The sequence below is a fragment of the Dipteris shenzhenensis genome, chromosome 5, assembly GCF_047967505.1.
Source record: "Dipteris shenzhenensis isolate YYH24624 ecotype China chromosome 5, Dip_SZ_1.0, whole genome shotgun sequence".
NCBI classification, from domain to species: domain Eukaryota; kingdom Viridiplantae; phylum Streptophyta; class Polypodiopsida; order Gleicheniales; family Dipteridaceae; genus Dipteris; species Dipteris shenzhenensis.
In genome coordinates this window covers 35,530,526-35,552,476 of record NC_141600.1, presented here as the reverse complement: position 1 = coordinate 35,552,476, position 21,951 = coordinate 35,530,526, and the positions used below count along the sequence as shown (strand labels likewise).

Below are 21,951 nucleotides of genomic sequence, written 5' to 3'. Positions count from 1 at the left end.
GGTGCAAAGCCCTACATGCTAGAACAATCCCAATCCCATAACAATCCCAATCCCATCTGCTTCTACTCCCACTCCTTCACTACATCTTAGTGCACCTCTTCTCTTACTATTTTCCCCACTCCCACTTCCATTTCCACTCCCACTCTTGCAAACTCTACTATTTTCTATTGCTCCCACACGTCTCCTGTTGTCTTACAACTTTGTAAAGGAGAGGAACAACACAAAAATCTATCCTGATCCTTCGATAAAAAGAATGAGAGGTGTATTACAATACCAATAGCAATAGTCAATTTAAGTGCAACGCAAAGAGAAATAATAGGAGAGATGGGATGAAGTACGAGAGATGTCATGTAGGTAAACCAATACATGGCTTGCAATAGTAGCAAGATGAGTAAGGAATATGTAATGGAGTAGAAGTACTGATGAGAAAAGTGAAAAAATGAAATAGGAACAACAATGAGAAGAACAAGTTACATGTCCAACGAATTACTTTCAATTCAAACCCCAAAAAACCCCTATCATCTCCATTATTCCTATGTAGTATCTCTCCTAGCCTTGCACCACAAAGGTGAGATCCAGTGAAATATAGTCCGTATGAGCTATCATGATCTAAAGGAAAAGACCACTGAAGAGAGACATCACCTTAGCCATACAATGATGAGCTATGCAACATCTACATGAAACAATCTTATAAAAAATATATACATTAAACAATGTTATATAAAATATGAGTACAATAGAATCATTAAAAAATATGAGTACAATGGAATCATTAGAAATATGAGTAGCAAGGAATAATTTAACATTAGAAATATGAGTAGGAAGGAATAATTTAACATTTATCATCATCATGAAAGCAATCATTGAAACCATATATGCAATGAAGATTGTTAAAAGTATCACAAGAAAGGAAACATTAAAAAAATATTACCAACATTCGTCATTTTTAGTTTATACCTTCATGAGCAATATCACTATCATATCAAAACATGAGATATCAATGACCTACTAAAGAGAATCGATTAAAAGTTCAATTCTATAATTTATAAAACATCTACAAGAAAAATTTGATAGCTATATTATTATATTGAAAATGAGCACAACCAATCAAATAATGGCATAAATAACATATTTCGGATTTCTAACATATTTACTTTATCTTTCTATGTTGACTACCAAGGCTACAAATTGATGGAGTCAAAATTCAAGTGACAAGGTATTTAGTAGCCTTGTAAAGTGGGGCAGTTACGAGGGGGAGACCCTTGAGGGGTCCAAGCTCTAATGGTAAATCCTTGCCATCCCCAAGTTTCCCTTCAATCCCTTTCACCCTCCTCTTAGCCTACCTATGGCCCTCTTCCACACCTCTTTTCCTCCTCTCGTCTTTCCCACACCCCTCATTTCACTCCCTCCACCTCTCCTCTCAATTGCCACCATCCCACAAGCCCACCCTTCCCTTTCATTGTACCCTAATCAATTCCACTCCCACCCCCTCTCCTCTCAACTTCCAACCCATGTCCCCTCCTTTCCTCTCACTTCTCTCTTTCCATACCATCAGGATCAAAATAATAAACTTCCTTCATGTAGGGCAAAACAAAAAACTTAGATACAAGATTTGAAAAGAGACATCACACTCAATCAACTGCTAGCAAATGACACCAAAGGCCATAAAAGATCAACACCATCTAAAGGAATCAACAATGAAGTGTCAACAACACCATGCTGACCACAAGCAACTTAGAAGTCAAGGATCAATCAACAATGAAGGTCAAAGAAAACCCTTCACTCATACAAAGATGAACCTACCAAAGGAAAAAGCAACACTCACTCATCAATAAACATTACTTCAATTGATATGATGTGATACAATAGTACAACCGCGAACAAAATTATTTGATATTAAAAAGATAAGTATCCAATCTTAGATAGAAGCTTAAATTTGGCATAAAGCCCAAAAAGATGCATCATGGAAATCGTACCAATCCTGACAAAGGTTGCAAACTATGAATAGACCCCAAATAATGCTGAAGGAAATATGGATACCTCAAAAATGTTAGATATCAATGCTCCACTCTCGTGTAACTATGCGGGAACCAACTAACTCTACTTGTAAGACCCCCATATGAGGAGAAGGCATTTGAGTAGCTCGGTTATCCGGTAGGTCCTGATTTGGACACCAGATGGAAGCCATGTGTGGCCTGATGGCTGGACGGAGTTGGCAGACTACCAACTAGGCTACATGCATAGACTACATGCAAGTGCGAGAAGACATCCCATGACTGACCGCACTGAGGGTAGGCAGAGCTTTTCCCGGAGCAACCCACTCTCGAATCGCGGGACCCGTTTGAAGCCTCAGATGATCTCGGATGGCTGTGGACTGAACGGAGACCGTAGGGTAGTTACTCTATTTTGCGCACCAGTTCTATCGTGTGATCGGTGGCCTATTTCAAGACCGACCCCCAGTCGACCGTTTTGGACGGACTGGGTCGGTCACCATATTGGACCTAACCAACTACGACTGGTGGCTATATAAGAGCAAGCCCGTGAAGCCCATTTCATCACTGGCTACAGCAATCCTAATTCCTTAGCATCCAGCCTACGTCCTCTACTATTTCCAGCTTGCCATCGAAGCTTCTTTCACAGGAGAGCACGGTTAGGAGGCAACGCCATCTATTGTATCAATTCTACAGTAATCAAATTTTTTATTCTCCATACTACCTGGTTTTCTCTCTTGTGTACGAGATCCTGTTATCTGTTGAGCACAGACGTATTATTTTCTTAACAAAAATGCTAAAGGACATACATGTAAAGCACACAAAGTTTAACCCCGCATCCATAAAGGACAACCCTACATCCATAAAGATGAAACAAATACAAAGCATTAAGTCATTAGTTACAAATAGTCATCAATAATAATGGGTTTAAGCAATCCTACTCACCAATGAAATACTTTTGACACATGACAAAAATCAACCCTAAGAATCTAAAAGTATAATTGACATAGAGACACGTGCTTCAATAGGGACATAGATAATCAAAGGAAGGATTTAAAAAGTGGAACTCTTGTACCACGAGACACTAGAATCTATCTCCATCTCGACATCAATAATGATGGAATTGCAACTCAAAAAAAGGCATGCCCACATACATACTCAAGTATCAACTCTCAAAGTTAGTCCAACTCACCTATATTATTAGCACAAGTCTAGTAGAAGTGCTCCAAAAAAGTCAAATCAGGCAATTAAAAATAATGCCATTAGGATCAAATCCCAAACGATCGTCCCAGTCTTTGAAAGAATGAATGGAAAAGATAATAAAATAGTGATACTTGATATAACTCCATTTGGAGGGCAAACCACAAATAACATGGTGCCACAAACACGAAGCCAAATAATAAAACTAGGAATAGATCCTGCAACCTCTAGAAGTCTACACAGCTAGACACATCGGTTAGGTGCACAAACACACACAAGCTTTCCACATATAGACACAGAAGATGTTAAAAATTAACACATACTACACAGCTAGACACATCGGTTAGGTGCACAAACACACACAAGCTTTCCACATATAGACACTGAAGGTGTTAAAAATTAACACATACCCTCTATACACATATTCATTACTGACCCTCCACACATACTTATTACTAACAATTTCTTACCCAAGGTCTTCTAAAACAACATGAAAACAGCTTCAATGAGGATCTTGAGCGGCCACACACAAACCTGACAAACTATTCCCTTATCTGCTTCTTAGGTGGAAGAACAAGACCCTTAAAACATAAGAAACCAATACTTTCTTACTTGGAGACTAACTCAAAAATAATTTCACAAAACTTTTTTTAATATGTTCACTAGCACATTCCACCCATCATCAACATAACCACCAATCTCTCCTTTCTTTTTCACTCTCCTTTCTTTTTCATAGCTAACACTCACAAATCTCCTCTTTCAGTCATAAAAAAGGGTGTCCATGATGCTTTCAATTTGCCAGGATCAATCCAGCTTGTACACAGGAGCTACAATTACAAGTTCTCATTTCATGTTAGTGCTCATGGCAGGAAAATCAAACGGTGAGATATGAAAATAAAATTTCCACCATACAAATTGTCAGATAACCAACTCTTTTTTTTTTCTTTTTTCTTTTTTCTTTTTTTACCATACAAATTGTCAGATAACCAACTCTTGAGAGAGAGAGATTCCAATTTTACACATAGTCCACTGGTACATCAACAAGCCTAACCTAGCACTAGCTGATATTCAAGACTGTAAATCTTCAGTAGTGTTAGCTTGCTATAATCGTCAGGGACTGAATAGATGAAGTGCATCGGTTTGCAGAACAGTGGAACCAGCTAAGGTTGCAGAAAAACTAACCATCATGTGCCTTGCAATGAGATAGACATTAATGGTACGACTGAGTTATAGTGTTCCCCAAGACCAAAGGCATACCGATGATAAGAGAGCCTGAGGCTTGGATTTCCTGATTCACCATCATCTGCTGCTTTCCTCTCATATTCCTTACCCATCTCCACCTCTGGAAGCTCCCCTGAAAAAACAATAATGTGTTTCCTCAATGAGTGTGCAATAGCACCAAGCTCAAGCTGGCCTCCCCAGGCTGCAGTCGATTCTACCTCCTGGCAGTATTGCTCAAATTTTTCTTCAACGCTCTCTTTCAGATTCACAGAAAGCTCTGCATCACTGTTTTCTGTTCCAATGAATGGAACAAAGTCACCCGCATGAGATCGCATATATGTAGCTGCCATCTCTCTAAGCTGCTGATATGAAGCCTGAGAGCAGAGGCCTGGATACAAAGCTAACTGATCCTCCACTGCACGATACAGACAGTGCCCATCTGGCTTTATCTCCTTCAAGGCTAATCCAAGTGGACGAAGTTTCCCTTCAAGTTGCTGATATTCACGTGCACGATCGCTTACTACATTGTTCTGCTCTTCCTGGATTCTTTGCTCCCGTTCAACTTCTTGCAGTGCCCTCTTCTCCCGCCGTTTTTGGGCTTTCGTTGGCTTTTGCAAGTGAAGGTCTCCTGATGTTGACAATCCAGTCAAAGCTCTCACTACTCCATCCAAACCATTAATTTCCTTAGTCTCATCCCCTACACTAGCCAATTCCTTCGAATGCCGGGCACGCATCTTCGAATCAAGCTTGGACACCTCCTCTTCCACCTGTTTCTTCTTTGCTTTCTGTTCTGCCTTGCTCCCTTTTGCAGCTGCTTTCCTTAGAGCCATCTCCTTGTTTTGAAGTTCTTTGATCTCTCTCCTACCACATATGAGCAGATATTTTATTCAATTCTGTATATTACAAAAAAAAGGAAGCCTTTTGAAATTGTTGAATGCTCAGACCCCCCATAATCTATCTGCTCAGCCTATTTACTAGCATAAAACCCTCCCCCCCTTCCCTTTTTATCTGTCAGTGTGTGAACCTCTTTTTATCTGTTTGTATCTGAACGCATGGACACGTGCCTATGTGCAAGTGCGCAAGCACACACACACAGACATAATTGTGTGGGTGTACACTTACTCTTACAACAACCAGAGAGATGGACGGACAGGGATTTTTAATTCATAGCAACAATGCCAAGGAGCCAAATATGACTCATCCGAATTTGATCTTGGGGTTCGATCACGCAACACACACAACCACGAGATCACAGCACAAATCAACAAGCCTGCTCTCAGTGAGCAGCGGAAATGTTGGCTGTGATGTGACAATACACAGTGGGGACGGGGATTTTTAGGAGCCAACCACAGAGAGAGAGAGAGACACAGAGAGACAGAGAGAGAGAGAGAGAGAGAGAGAGAGAGATTAACGTCCTCAGGAGGCCTCACGGGCCTATGGGACAAAGTACACCAAAAAGGAAACTCATAAAAGTCTCGGAGGGCTGAAGCAAAGGGCACGCTAGGGCCCTTGCTGAGTGCTATGCTAAGCTAAAGACCTAAAGAGCTCAAAACAAAACTCAAACAAAGCAGAAAACTGAAATCTAGGACTCAAAATCCCAAACCTGGCATCGTGGTGGCTCTCAGGTGGGCTGCTCTGCGTCTGTTGAGCTGTCTCTCGCTGTGGAGAGGGGGAGGGGGGCGGGGTCTCCTTGACCTCTGTATGCAATGGGCTATGTCAAGAGTGACACCTCATCTCTAGCAGTCTCCATAGAGAGAGGCGGGGGGGGGGAGAGAGATGATGACAACGACAACGATGATGACGATTGTATTAAAATCGAGGCCAAATAGGGGCTCATGGGGCAAGCACACAATACAGTATAATATCAAAGGAGACCCAGGTCTACTTTCTCGCGTCTCAAGACTTAGTGTATGTGTTTGTGTACATGTGTGCACACCTGTGCAAGCATGGCCAAAAGGCCTTGTACAAAAGGTTAAGTAGAGAACCTCGTGCAGATAGTACAAGACAAAGATGCTTAGGTCCAACACACTTGGTGTGAAAGATGATGTCAAGTCTCCATGATCTCAGCAAAATAAGCTCCCATGACCGTGTGTCCGCTCTATGCAAGGAATGACAATGGCTCACTGTGGGTCAACCACACTTGGTGAAAAAGATGATGTCAAGTCCCCATGATCTCAGCAAAATAAGCTCCCATGACTGTGTGTCCGCTCTATGCAAGGAATGAGAATATGATGGTGTGTCACAAGAAACGTTTCAGAAACGCGTTTCGAGATTTTGACAAACATTTCGTAAAATTAGTGTATTTTATATAAATTATTTTATATAAATAATAAAAATAGTATATTTTTTATTTAAAAAAATTCAAAAAAACTTTCACGTTTCGCACGTTTCTTAGAAACGTTTCTACTGCCCAAAACGCGCTTTCTAGTGACAAAGATATTATGACCTGAGACCAACGAAGAGCTGAAAAATCTCCCTTTGACACTCCATAAGAGTGTGTTGTTCTCTCCGCTATTCCATACCGGCAAGTCATGCATAACCAGTCTAAAGGGGAAATGCTATATGCTGTGCTGGGCAAGGGAAAGGCTCCAAGAGGTAGGGCTGGGTTATGGGTACAAAGAAGGTCACTTTGAACAAGGAGCAGATCTACCACAAGCAGTCAGTGAGTCTCGTGTGCTGCAGGGACTCTGACACGAGACATTGCCCTTCATCAAATTCCATGCTCCATAAGAACAATAAGCAATGCTATAAGAAGGCCTTTACCACTCATGAGTCCTTAGGTGGATCTATGAACTCATTTCCTGATGTCCTCCATGTAGCTGAAGGAAATGATTTTGCTCGTTTTTAGTGCTCCATGCCACCTGTGGTGACCAGCTTTCTTGCAATTTTGCAATCTTAGCAAGATGTACCAATCTCTCCATGCCCAATATGTCAAGCGCGATGCTACCTTATCTATTTGTGTCACACCAGGCCTGATTTGCAGTATGGAGTGTCTCTATTAAGCAAGTTCAATCAGTACACAGCATTGGTAAGCAGTGAAACGTGCCTTCCAATACTTGAAAGGCAGGCACCATTTGGGACTGTTATATGATGAAAAGTCTTCACTGATTATGCATGCTTTCACGAACAGTGACTGGGCTGGTTATTTGGACACCCGTGGGTCTCACAATGGCAATTGCTCTTCATGAATATCTAGGTTCAGCAAGAAGCAGCCTACAGTTGCTACTTCTAGTTGTGAAAATCTGAGTACAAGGCAGCCTTCAAAGATACAGTAGCGTTTGATTGGCTCCGCAAAATACTTGCAGATCTTGGTGTCAGCCAAGCCACTTCTACCACGATCTACACTAATACCCAGAGCGCTTTTCGCAGTTGCGCGTAATCCAGCCTTCCATGTGTGTATGAAGCGCATTGAGGTGCACTATCACAATGTTCAAGAGCCATACAGTTGTCCTATGTTCCCTACCAGGACCAAAGTTTGAAGCTTTTTAGCAAGCTTCTTTCGTCATGTGATTTTGATCTCCTTGTACTATAATAGGTTGCTATGTCCATCACCAATGAGCACTTGCAACCATGATTTAGCTTCAAGTATACATGAGATGTATCCAGATACTTCATCCATTACATGAGGGGAGTTTGTTGCCAATCAACCCTTGTAGGCTCGTTAGGACTACTTTAGACACTCAATCCTATTGGGACACTTAGTCCTAGTTCACTTAGGACAGCTAGTCCTAAGTTGAGTTTAGGCTGTATATAGGCCACCATTTGTACTTTCATTTGCAAGTACACTTCAGTTCCTTCTCCTCCTTGCATTCCAACTTCCTTCCATTGCTCCCCATGTCCATCAATCTTGATCTACCCTCATTAAGCTAACCATCATTGCCCAACACATAAAGGCAGCCAATCTAAATAAACAATGGGTACTAGAGAACAATAAGTGTTAGAAAGCCCTTGTAGATGTGAAGCATCATCAGTCTCGTACGGCATGTTGATAATCTAATATTAGGTGGAGGGTAATCCAGTAGGAAATAGTCAAACAACTCATAACTTACACTAATGTGAAGTCCACCTCATGCACTACCCTCCAACATCTTGTCACTAGATGTGACTATCATGGATATTGAAAATCCATCACAATACTGTAGATGGTGTAAACAAGGCTGTACTAAGGACGAAAAAAGTAAACCATACTAAGCATGGTAAAGTCATACCGAAGATGACAAATTATACTGAAGGTGCTAGAGTCACACTACAGGTGACATGGTCACACTGAAGGTGACACGGTCACAATGAAGGTGCCAAACGCTAGCACTGTAAATAGTGTCGTCACGATGAAGGTGACAAGAGCTATACTCAAGATACCACACATGGTATTCAGCCATGGTAATGTTGGAAAGGTCACCTCCCCATCTATAGCCCCCATATGAGGAGAGCATGGGAGAGCAAGACCTAGGGCATGTGCCCAAAAGAAAAGGAAGGGGCTGCCACATGGGCAGTACCTCACAGGGAAAGGACAGCCAAAAAGGGGCTGCCACATGGGCAGCATATGAGCTGCCATGTGGGCAGCACAGCAGCCTGGCAGAGGCACTTTAAGGACTGTGTGTACCGGCTGGAACAGGCCCCTAACAGAGGCACACAGGAGGCCGGACTGAGGCGGCATGTGCCACAGCAAAGGCGAACACGTGTGGGTAGGACAGGGTGCCAGAAAGGGGAGCAGCAGAGGTGGGTGTACCAGCAGGGGGTCAGCCATCTTGGAGGGGCTGGTTGGGCTGGTTGGAGACATCCAACCAAGCCTTATATAGGAAGACAGAAGGGGCCGGGACCCTGCCTTGAAGTGAGGGCCAAAACCCTAGTTTTGTGGGCCAGCGGCCCTTGTTATGAGAGCCCTTTTTAGGGCGGTTTTGCAGCAGCCTGGTTGGCCTGTTTGGGTCAGCCAGATTGAGGCTGCTGGTCGGTTTTTCGAGGAAGGCCTTGGGCCTATAAAAGGAGGCCATTGTGCCTCATACATTCATCACTTGGAGCAGCAGAAAAGCCCCATCAGAAAGGAGCAGCAGGGAGCTTGTCTTGGGCCTCATCATTGAAGAAGAGAGCTAACAGTAGCTGCAGACTTAGCTCAGGGTGCTGCCCACCTAGGCTGGTGCAAAGACAGCAAGGTGGAAGGGATTTGGACGGAAAGTCTACTTACGCTCGAGGTGGAGCACGCGGGCTCAAGTCTAGAGATAGCCAGCAGATAGGAGGAATACCTTGCGGTAAGATCAAAGGACCACACCATTGGTGGGACTCTGGATCTATCCCTTTTGTATTGTGTCCATAGCTTTGGATGGAAATATATTATTTTGGTGGTTTCTCTATCTGGTTGGTTCATTGTCTATTGATGAGTCTGCACATCTATTCTTTTTTTTTTGCAAAAAAGAGACTTCTATTAAGTATTAAAGAAAACCGTTAGAGCAAGCTCCATACGGGAATACGGGATACACCATGCAATGCATGAAAAGCTCAAGAGCCAAAAAGAAAGGATTGGGGCTGATAGTGCGAGAAAAAGGGAGAACCCCTCCAAACTCGAAGAAATACAATCCTCCTAGAAGAGGCTGCCTGTGAAGGGCCCTACATGCTAGCCCATATGGCTATCAAAGTGTGAACCGTGTGACTCCAAATACCCATGAACACCTGTGATGGGTGCATCTGGGTGTCATCCAAGACCTCTGTGCATCTGGCTCTCCAAATGTGTCGAGAGGAAATGCTAGCCAAAATCTCCCAAGAGGTGTCCACTGAAACATCTGAAACTCTGAAAGGAATATGTGGTACATCCTGAAGAGAGCATGGCTCTATCACATGTCGGCAGATCGAGAGTGCCCAAGAGGAAGGCTCACCCTCATAAAACACCTGGGGCCCAGTAAGGGATAACCATGCGACCGAGCCCCAAGTCATGAAGAAAGGGGAAGTATGAAAAATGCTGAGTATCCGAGCAACTCCTTTCCAAACAATTCACGCTTGATTGCAGTCCCAAAGGCAATGTCGCACTGACTCCTCTGCAAAATGATAGCGAGGGCAAGTGGGATCAGCCCCAAATCGTGATCTCCACAGCTTCACTGCAATCCCTCCATGAATAGAAAGCCAAAAGAAAAGAGTGATCTTTCTATTTCCAGAGCCTCCTTCAGAAATTCCTACGCAAATCTGCGGTGATGAAGAAGCTATCCCAATGGGAGGCTCTGGAGAAAATCCAACCTCTACTGCTCAGCTGAAATCTCCTGGCATTACCAACTGTGAAACGAAAGAAGGGAATCCCCCTCTCTTGGTGCCCATGATCTATCCACTCCCACTCTCCTGGGTCCCACTGCAAGCACCTGATAGGCGCACCTCCATATAACCACAACCTCCAGGATCCCAGGGCCAAGAGCAAAGGGTCGGGGTCTAAGTACCACTGCAAGCCCGCTCCATGGTCCACAAAACCAACAATCCTGACAGGCTGAAAGGCAACCTCTAGAAGAATATCATCCGTGGATCTAAAGAGTATACCTCCATCCCCAACGTCAAAGACTAGAGCATCTTCCCCAAGACCTCGAAGAGCGATCACCTGTAGAGGAACTGCTGTATCTCAACTATCCAATCCACGGGGATGGCTGCATCTATCTGTTGAATCCTGCGTGCTACCCCTCTGAGGTGACTCACGGATTGTAGCCTCTGAACCTCAGGTAGCCTGATAAAAGCCTTCCAAGTGCCTAGTGTGTAGGCGGGGCCTCTCTCCCATCCAGACCACTGCATATAATGGGAAGTGCCCAGAGGTCTGCCATGCTCATCAAGTATACTATCATTCCAAATGATCGGCTACCTATCAATCTCTTCAAGGGTAGAGGGCGAAACCCTTCGAAGAGTGTTCTTGAAGCTCCCCCAAGCTTTGAGAATGGCAGTCATGAGAGGAGAGGCAAGAGACTTGAGAGAGGCGAAAGTAAAAATCCAGCGAGGGCTGTCCACCCAATCATCTCCTAAGATAGGTATGCAAGCCTGAATGCGTCCAAAAAAGAAATCCTTCCAAGGTTCCTACCCAGGCATGAGTCCCCTTACCACCACCTTACAAAGCAATGCCCTACACTGCAAGTCCGGGTCAATGATATTAAGGCCCCCTTCCTAAGTAGGGAGAATAATGGTCTCCCAGGCCACCCTCGCTGCAACATTTGCCCTGCCATCAAGTCCACTCCATAAAAAATTCCTGACTAGTCTAATGAGCTGAGTGATGCAATCCCTAGACCGGCACCAACAAGAACACACAAACCAGGCAGTGACCAAGAGAACCTAGTTCACTACCACAACTCTAGAGCGCAAGGTAAACTTTGGCTGAGCTCCAAAAAAGAAGCTTTTTCCTTATACTTTCTAGTACTGGGGCAAACTGTTGTGCTGGAGAGATGCCCAATCCTACCTGGCATCCCAAATACCTGACAGGAACACCCCTCTGAATCCAAGAAAAGCCAATGTCAACTCCCCATCCTGGAGTGTCCTCATCACTGATCCAAAAGCCAAAGGATTTATGCCAATTAATGTGTTCCCCTGCAACTAAGCAAAAAATATCCAAGGCTGTCTGGAAAGAATCAAGTGACTGCGAAGAGGCCTCAATAAAAATAGCAGTGTCATCAACCAACTCATAGTCAAGAAGCTTCTGCTCCTATCTCAAGGGCAATCTCAATCCATAAAGCTCAGCCTGAGATCTAAGGAAGATACTCATAGCTTCTGCCACAAAGAGAAAGAGGAAGGGGGCTAAAGGGCATCCCTGACGAACTGATCTGGAAATCTGAAACCTGTCACTCCTTACCCCTCCAATCAAAACCTGGTTGTGGGCTGATCTATAAAGGGAGGCCACCCCTCTAATCCATGCATTTGAAAATCCAAACCGTAGAAGAGTGCCCTCATGAAAACCCCAATCTACTCTATCATAGGCTTTCTCAAAGTCCAGAAGTAGAACTACCAGCCTCTACCCACTCTGCATAGCCCACTCTGTGGCTTGCCAAAAGGAAAATATATTATCAAATATGCTCCTACCATGCACAAAACCTATCTGAGTATCATGGATGAGGTCTCGAAGAAGGGGTTGCCACCGGATGCTATCACCTTGGCCAGGCTTATACAAAGTGCCCAAAAGAGTGATGGGTCTCCAATGGGATACAAATTTCATGTTGCCACCTTTCGGGATAAGGTGTATGAGTCCCTTGGTCAGTGAGTCAGGCATCTCACCCGAGTCCCAAATGCCCCGCAACGCTGAAGTAATATGATCACCTATCATATCCCAAAAGGTTGTAAAAAAAGGAGCAGTAAGACCATCGGAACCAGGGCATTTGCCCTTATAAAGGACGGAGAGAGCACTCTTAAACTCCGTGTTGGTAAAGCGTGCATCAAGTGAGCATATCATCTCTAGTGTGACCAACACAGGTAAACTCTGCCAAATCTCATCTCTAGCCACATCTCTGGCCTATGTGTCAAGATCTGCGGAAAGAAGGGAGACATAGAAGGCTGTCGCTAAGTGCATGACGGTATCCCGATGAGACTGCAAAACGTCGTCAGAGTCAATAAGCTGCCTGACACTCTCTCTACTATGTCGAGGACCAAGTGTAGAGAAAAAGTGTTTATTGACTCTCCCTCCCATCTGTATCCAAAAGGACTCCCGTGCATGGAAGGCATACTCTGCTCTCTGATCAAGCAATGTCTGCAAGTGTGCCCTTGCTGTAGCAAGGCGCTCCTGTACCCAAGCATCTGATGGTCGTTTCTGCTCCTCCCTCTGCAAGGCTGCCAACTACCGGGGATACCAATCTCCCGCCTGAGTACCTCACCTCGCCGAGCACTAGCAACAGAGTGATAAAAGTCGCTGCTACTGGCAACCTCCACCGGAGCTGACCTCCTATCATACACACGAGGTCCAAGGGGAGGAAAGTCCACACATGAGAGAGAGAAAGATCTCTCAAAAGGGATGCCGATAACTGGCTCTCTGAAAGTGGAAGGTACAAAATCATCATCTGGGAGGTCAAAGGGGTCCTCCAGAGCGAAAAAGAAGTTCTGCTGAGCCAGTCCTGGAGAGAGGGTACGAAGGATTCCTGCCGAAGCAGGGAGAGAATGTAAGACCCCCTTCCCTCTATCCACAAAAGGAGGCACCTGTACTGAGTCTTGATCAAGAAGTGCTGCGGATGAGGTGCCAACAACCTGGGCTGCTGAGGAAGGTACAGCCTGATCCTGGGGTGGAGTCGAACAAGGCTCATGAACACTAGTCTCCTCTCGAGGCTCCAAGGGGGTAGCCTCCCAAGCGGTGGATGTGTGATCTGAAGTAGAGGGCCTAATCGCGATCCGAACCCACCATGAGCCAGAGGTGGTGCGTGCAGGAGGGACTCGTGTAGCCCTAGGAGGGAGGGAGCCCGTGTCTGAGGCGGTGCCTATGGAGCGGTAGGTCCTGCTCCTACTCTCTGTCATAAGCTAGTACGATCTGGTTGCTTTCTGGGCCTCTTTTTCTTCTTTGGGCAATCTCTGGCGAAGTGCCCCGAGGATCTGCAAATCCTGCACTAGTCCTGCTGACCTGCAACCTCAAATCTCTGACGGAAGGACCCATCGGGTCGCTGTAGCATGATGTGGTCATCTGAAATATTAGGATCCTGGACAATGACCCTAACCCTGGGTACCCCATCCATCCTGACCACCTCAGTAGCCGAAGAGGGCTCGCCAGGAAGAGGGGGAATCTCTGCTACCACACCAAACCTCTCGCCAATAACTGAAAGAAGCCGGTGATAAATTGAGGAGAGACCAAGGAACCTGATGAAAACAGAAACTACTTGGTTGTCCTCTTCAACTGGGTTAAAGCCCAGTTGAAAGGGAAACAAAAAAATCCTCTTGTAGCCTAGAAATAGAAACCCAGGTCTCTCGTGACGTCCAGGGAATCTAGGCACACCTAAAAGAAACCTCGTCCCAACAAACGAACATCCTTAAGGTGGGGGGCGAGCTCCTGAGGAAGCGCCGCAAGCATCCAATCTCTAGCTTGTGACCTGAAGGGGTGGGAGCCATGGATGTGTGCGAAGAGAGTCGTGAAACACTCATGCTCCAAATCCTTTTGCAACTGCTGTAGCTCGTCTTTTGAGAAAGTGACGGTTCTCGCGGCCGGTGTAGGCGGTAACGGATTGACTGAGTGGGAACCCATTCGTCAATCAAGGTGGAAAAGGCCGATTCAAACACAAGGAAGAACTCCGTCCGCTTTCCTGTAGCCCAGGAGACCCCTAAAGGATAAAAGGGTAATCCAAATGAGGGAAGAGGGTGAAAGGAAGGAGGGAGAGAGATGAGCGGAGGAGTCAGCAAATAGGGCGGGCAGCAAGAGGAGAGGAGGGGGGAATGGAGGAGAGGAGGAATGGAGGAGAGAGGGGGGGGGGGGAGCAAAGAAAGAGCCGGGGGGGGGGGGGGGGGGGGGGGGGGGAGGCGGGGGGAGCAGCAGGTAGGGGGGAGGGGAGGGAGGAGGCAGCGCGCGGGGGAGGAGGCAGCGTGCGGGGGAGGCTGCAGCAGCGAGGGAGGGGAGTCGAGGGGGGAGGCGGGGGGAGGGGAGGGAGGAGAAGCAAGGAGGGGAGGGAGGAGGCGGGGGGAGCAGCATGTAGGAGGGAGGGGAGGGAAGAGGCAGCGCGCAGGGGGGGGCTGCAGCAGCGAGGGAGGGGAGTCGGGGGGGGAGGGGAGGGAGGGGGCAGCAAGGAGGGGAGGGGAGGGGAGGGAGGAGAAGCAAGGAGGGGAGGGAGGGGGCAGCAAGGAGGGGAGCAGGAAGGAGGGCAGCAGGAGCAGCGGGGAGCAGCAGCAGCGCCTAAAAAGAAATTTGAATTTTGAGATTCATGGAGTAATCGTATCGAGCCATTGGAGGTCCATGTTTGGGGCAGACTCTACTTCTCTGCACATCTATTCTATGCACATAAGTTAAGAAGTTTGTGATTCCATACCCCACAGCACACTGTGTGAGCTCCTGAGCAATTCTATCAGTCTTTCACTGTGCGTACCCTCTGTTGGGTGATTTCTAACAGGTAAGAGTTCCGAACCATGACTAAGCATGTGCGCAGGATTGTAAAAGTCCAAATGAAACCAGCGGGGATGTCACAAGAGCTAACACAAAGAAGACTCACACCTGTGGTCAATAAACATATGAAAATAAATGAAAATAGGATATCCAATAATAATACATAAGTGTAGTGGAGAAAGGTCTAGGCGTGTTACAGTAGACAGCAAAGCGGAGATTATAGAGATGCTTTACTTCATGCCTTTGAATACAGCCTAGTGGGAGAAAAGCATCTATATATTGCAGATGAAAAGCTGCTTGCTCTCAAACTCTACTTCTCCAGGTACATGGTCGATTGATTCAGGTGCCAACAAGCCCACGAAAAGGAAATTGCATTGGTTTTAGTCTTTAACAAATCAATAAATGTTGTGGTGAAGCAGCCAATGCCAAAGAGTTAAATGGTTAGGATGTGAAGTGTCTGAAAAATGTGAGCTATGTACTAGTACTCAAAATTTTCAATCTATGGGAGGAATTTGTGATGAGGGACAGGATGTTTTCTTTACAAAGGATGGATGCACCATTGGAGATCTATGGTCGAGCCAATCTCTTGCTTCTGGCACTAGCCATGGAGACCTTGACATTGTTGATGGAAAAATGAAAAATGCATGCAATTCAAAGAATAGCTCACACCAGATCTCTAGCATAAAAGGTTGGGTCACATCAACTCAAAGAGCCTCAGTCTCTTGAAAAGACTACATGTTTGATATGCAATGACTATTCTCTCATTTTGTCAAGGCTGTATATATGAGAAAATACATAGACTGCCATTTCCAGGGTATAAAAACAAAGAACCATGGGGTTCCCCTCGATCTTATACACACAGACCTTGTTGGGCCTATGAATATACAGACTTTTGATGGCAAAAAGTACTTGGATAGTTAGGTCCATCATGTTTGCCCTCCCCAAAGTTTGGGATGGGAAGGTACTTGGTTGAAGCCCTTCCTGTCTTATACTTGCTGAACACAAAGAAACAAAAGTCTAGAAGCTTGATCTCTAAAAGTTACAGCAAAATGAGATATCTTTCTTCTTCAAATGGCCGACTGGAATTGGTGCCCCGCTTTGCTGCAAATCCTTCTCCTGGACTGTCAACTAGATCTCGAGTGGTATGCTGCCATGTCTGATGCAGGTCTACTTCACCAGATGGGCCTCCTTGAGCTAGAGGTTCTCCTTGGCTGAATCCTCAGCCAAGTTGACAGAGGAGTTCAATGCGTGGGAGGCAAGAAATATGGGCAGACTGATCTGTCGTCTTCTCAAAAGAACCCAACTGGCTCTGATACCATGTGGGAGATTTCACAATGCATGCATTGCACAACAGTGGAAGCAATATATAACCAAGTATAGTTCATGCATGAGAGAGAAATAGAAGAGAGAATGCAAATCTGAATATACATTGCCCAGTCAGGCTAAAAACTGAAGCTCCACCACAGATACAATATCTAGAAACCACGCTCTCCTCTATTGGATTTCTGAAGCCTTCCTTGCACAACTCGAGACAGGGGTTGAAGGCACAATGTGCCACACTGCACAGTGCCTGAACAATCTTGCTGTCTTCAATCATGAAGAGTGAAGAGTCACTTGAGAATGAGTGATGTAGAGTGGAGGTGGAAGCTCCACTTATATAGCCCTAGGAAAAGGCTAGGCTGGATCTCCTTATATGGGGGCCTTAAAGGTGAGCAGCTAAGCTATGGTGAAGGATAACAACCTTCAACCCATAAAGAGTTTGCTTAGAGTTTGCACATTTTGTGCTCCTGTAAAGATACTTGCAAACCTTGGGGTAGCCTCAGATAAACCTGGGCTAAACATCTCTTCTGGACAATCACCATTTGCAATAGCTGTCTTAACATTCATCTGATACTCTCTCCAACCATAATGAACTGCAAGCGTAATGAGAGTGCAGGTATTGGTCATCCTAGTTACAGGAACAGGATGGTTAATGTGTGCACGATACCTAAGTATATAGAACCCGATTGATGCCCAAATTGCTTTCGCATGCAAGTGGGTCAGCAATGAATTTTATGGTTCATAGCCTGCTGCCATTCTGCATGGCCTTTTGCGTCATCACAAGACCAAGGTTCCATGGCCTCGATCAATGTGCTCATCAACTGAATTCATTTGTCTTATAGCCTTGTTACCCAAAACTGGACGAAGCAAGTAATATACCCTTTGGAGCTAGGTTTAAAATTTTATCGTGGTGATTTGAGGCATGGACTATTACAGAGAAACTAATTTGCCTTTGAGTCAAACCAAGTCATACAGCTAAGCCAAAGTGTCATATAGAGTGCATGATTAAGCCTTAAAGTTCCAGATGAAGATATGAATCAAAAGTCAAATCAGATCAAATTGATAGTCCAAAAGTCAATCTCTATAAGACTCCAAGACTGATACGACTGATACGTCCCTCAACCTTGGGTACTTTTCCTCAACCTTGCAAAAAGTTCATTTAGATCCCCTTGCACCAGAATTGCGATCCTTTCATTTCCTGTTGAATAACAGAAAAGGTATCAGTTTGGAAGGCATTTCTATCCGTTGTCACCAGGTTTCTGAATGATTCTGCAAGATGACGTCAATATAGCAAGTTGTGGAGATTTGTAGGTCACCTCTCCAGCTGTGAACCCCTCAATGAGGAGAGCATGGGGGATGTGCACCAAAAAAATTGTCAGAGATGCCACGTGGTCATCCGTGAGGGTAAATCTGAATGCACTGGCAGGGCTGCCACATGGGCAGCATGTTAGCTGCCATATGGGCAGCAAGGTCATCCTGGAGCAGGAGAATCAGTGTAAGAACAGCAAAACGGAGCTGTCAGGTCAGTTCAGAAGGCTGCAAGCAGGTCTGCAGAAATGCGCAGCAGACTGCAGCATCCAGGACTACGGGGCAGTGCAGGAATACCCAGCAGACAGACACAGGTCTGAGGTGATGACACATTGCCAGATTGCGTACCATTTGGAGCAGTTTGGGTCGCAGATCAGGTCGGGCCAATCTGTAGACTGGTTGGCCAGTCTACAGACTGGGTTGGCGTATTTGGATAGAGGTTCGTACACAGTGCACATATTTTGTATATGATTTGGTCCATCCTTGGACAAGAATATATTACAGTCTCTCTCTCTCTCTCTCTCTCTCTCTCTCTCTCCACTAGTACACATGATGGAAAGAAGTTGGATTTGAAATTAACACTGCAATTCCTGGGCACTATCTTTTGTCATCTGTCTTCTGCAGCAGGGAGCATTGGCTGTAGCAAGCAACCTTCACCACTCTATCTTTTTTAACACAAGCGGCATGCTCTTTGGAGCTAAAACGTGTCACATCAAGTGCATGATTGAGCCTAAAAGTTCCAGGTGACGATAATAATCAGAAGTCTACCCAGATCGAATTGATAGTCCAAAAGTCAGCCTCTATAAGACTTAAGACTCATACGTTCCTTGAGCTTGGAGACTTTTGCTCTAGAGAAAATTTGGTTTAGATCCCCTTGCTGCTTCAATTTGGGACCCCTCACAAAGAATTGTGATCTTTTTATTTCCCCAACTGAAAAAAGTTATTGTATATTTTGAGCCACAGTTACCACTGATAAGAAACAACAGAAAAAGCGATGCATACATAGATCTGACACATGGGATTAGTCCAACATACACCCCAAATCTTTTAAGCACGACATTCACTGTAATAGGAATCAGAAATAGCTATGAAGGTTTGAGAGGAGGCGCATTTTCTGTGTAATCAGCAAACAGAGGTGAGGCAGTTGTACAAACCATCCTCTTGCTGATTTCTTTTTCGTGAGTGAGGTAAAATGCAGCACTGAAATTGAAATGAAGCGTCTAAAGCTAGCTTCCTGCTTGAATTTGGTAATACTTTGGTTGAATAGTGTGAAACTTTTTCCTCATTTTGAGAAGACGAAGCAGAGTTGCATTGTTTCTCTCTTCCGTCCCAAATAGTGAACATTAAACCCCTAGCTTCCACATTTCCTAAGGAAACTCCGTAAGAACAAGATGAAATTATGTCTCTATAGCAGAAAACTGAAGGTGTGCAATCAAGAAATGGTATTGCACATGAGAACTTAGCCAATGGCACCGCACATGCAGTTACTCAAGGCAGGAAGCGGAGTTACTCAACGCAGGAAGCTCCAACAGCAGCCATTGGAGAGCACACACAGAGAATCAGGAGTATCACAACTAGTGGGCCGGGTACTCAAAACCGTGAAACCGTCGAGAAGCAACCTACCATAGAACTGGTTCAACAAGCACAGGATACTAAGAAGCACTGAGACGAGGATCAAGGAAGCAAAGGCGTGTGATCGACAGGCATGTCTAAGAGACAAAATGCGTGCAATGCAAGGCAAATACGAAAAGATTAAGGGGAAAAGGAGGCATACTGATGGCGGGAGAGGAGGTGAGCTCGGGTTTCCTTGATCGGGGGATCATCCTTGGGAGGCGGGAAGTCATGGGGATCACTGGAATCGCCATTGGCGAACTGAGCTTCTGCATCCATTGCAAAAAATGGCCGCAACTTCACAACGGGTGAAGAAGAAGACGATGATCGTCAACAAGAATGAGGAACATTACCAAATAATGTAAATCACAAATTTCTAGAAAATATAAGAAAATAATCGCCCCCCAAAAAAAAAAAAATCCCCTAGATTTTACGCAAAGTATCATATCTCGCATTAACGCTTTTTTTTTTTTTTAAGGCCTTTTCCCAACTTGTGATTAGATGCCCACCTCAATCATTTACCCCTCCAATTCGGTCAGCAACTCAATAGACCACCACCTCACTAATTACTCCTTTACGTCTATTCACCTCACTAATTACTCCTTTACTTTATTCCGTCGATTATCCCCCTCTAGGGGTTTCTTACTCCTCACAATAGACAAACATGATCAATGTCTTCTCAAATGTGATGATTCAATTCATGCGCACTAACAAGGTTCTCTTAAGTTTTATGATATTTTCAATTTTCAAGTTGTTTAATATTATGTTGTAGTTGTCCAGAGACAAACTCTATCTGCGATGCTTATGATCCTACATCAAACTTTGCATAATCGTGCATTGTGAAGCTTAATGGGCTAGACACATAATGGCTATTAACAACCAGAGGCCAAATTTTGTCTTCATTAGGCCATAATCTTGTGAGCTCATAATAGCCATAATCTGTGAGCTCATAATAGCAATAGAGTTTTGCATCAATGCGAAACTCAGTGCAGCTTTCAACTTAGGTAGACTCTCCAACCTCCCTTACCAAAAAAACGATTGGAAATAGGTAAGTGTTGATTCACAATGTTCTGTGAGCATTATATGAGGTCTAAAACCACCAAATAAGCTATATTTAGGTGCTTGGCTTCCAACTTGTGGAATTTGTTAATTGAACAATTGTCGTGTTTCCCAAATAGATTGTCAGAGATGAGGTGGTACGCATCCCTAAGCATTATGGAGTCTTTTCATGCTAGGTAGAGGCGTTAGGATGCCAGGATCCATCCAAATTCTTAGCCAATTGTTGCATTTCATGACTGAGGAATATTTGGACTCCTCAAGAATACAAAATCTTGTATGCACACAATATGGGTGACCATGGGAAGAGATCTCATGTAGTTTTCATATACAACCTTGCCTAGCTTTTTGAATTGTAGCTATGTAAACTATCTTCACATGAAGGGCAAACATAATATCTTGAGATAGTGAGTCTTGAAAATGACACTCCTGAGACTTTGTTCAACATCTATGACCATGAGTCGGAAAAAGTGATCATGTGTTGTAATATGTAGTTGAGCAATCATGCAATCAAAGATAATTCCACATAGTCCATGTTACAATTTCTCTTAGCTATTTGTTAATTGGTCTCAAGATACCATGGATCACATTCCTCAACATACCATAGATTTGAAAGCCATCCCATAAAATTTGCAACTTCTACACACAAGGAACAAGATACACATTCGTGTTAAGATTCTTTGGATCATAAATGCTAACATTAGATGTCCCTTCTTTATAGCAAAACCATGGAGGAATAGTATGGTTCACCACTACCATTGGCCAAGTAAACTAAAATGTGGATTGACAATTGAATGGATTTATGGCATCCATTGTCAATCTAAACCATATATGATGAGGCTCATCCTTGAATTTTGGACACTTCTTCTCCACATGTCCATGCCTTTTTCTTAGTTGCTGGCATCCTTACATTGAAAGGTTATGGGCACATAAAAACATAAGTTTTATGAGTTATAGGATGGACATGTGTCATAAAACCTTCTTAGGTACCTCGAAACCTTGAACATCTTTCCTATATCATGATTCACCATCATTTGGACAAACTCTAGCATGCCCATGTGTACCCAAAAAACTGATATAATTGTTAGGACATGCATGAATTAAGTTGGACTCGATCCCCATTGCACTTTTTTTTTCAACCCCTTGTTTCTTGATGGGCCTTTTGGAAGCAATGTCTAAATTAGCCTATGAAACAAATTTGATAAGAAGATTTGAATAAGAAAGAGGATACTC

General features: G+C 44.4%; 1 protein-coding gene across 1 annotated transcript; it reads right to left on the bottom strand.

Annotated features, from left to right (window-relative positions):
- Positions 1-3,912: 3,912 nt before the first annotated feature.
- Positions 3,913-20,033, bottom strand: LOC147901949 (Cysteine proteinases superfamily protein). Its single transcript, XM_087375301.1, has 2 exons — positions 19,826-20,033; positions 3,913-5,273 (listed from the first exon to the last, which is right to left on the bottom strand). The coding sequence occupies exons 1-2, from the start codon at positions 19,939-19,941 to the stop codon at positions 4,376-4,378; spliced, it is 1,014 nt and encodes a 337-aa protein (XP_087231427.1). The 5' UTR covers positions 19,942-20,033; the 3' UTR covers positions 3,913-4,375.
- Between the last annotated feature and the right edge of the window lie 1,918 nt (positions 20,034-21,951).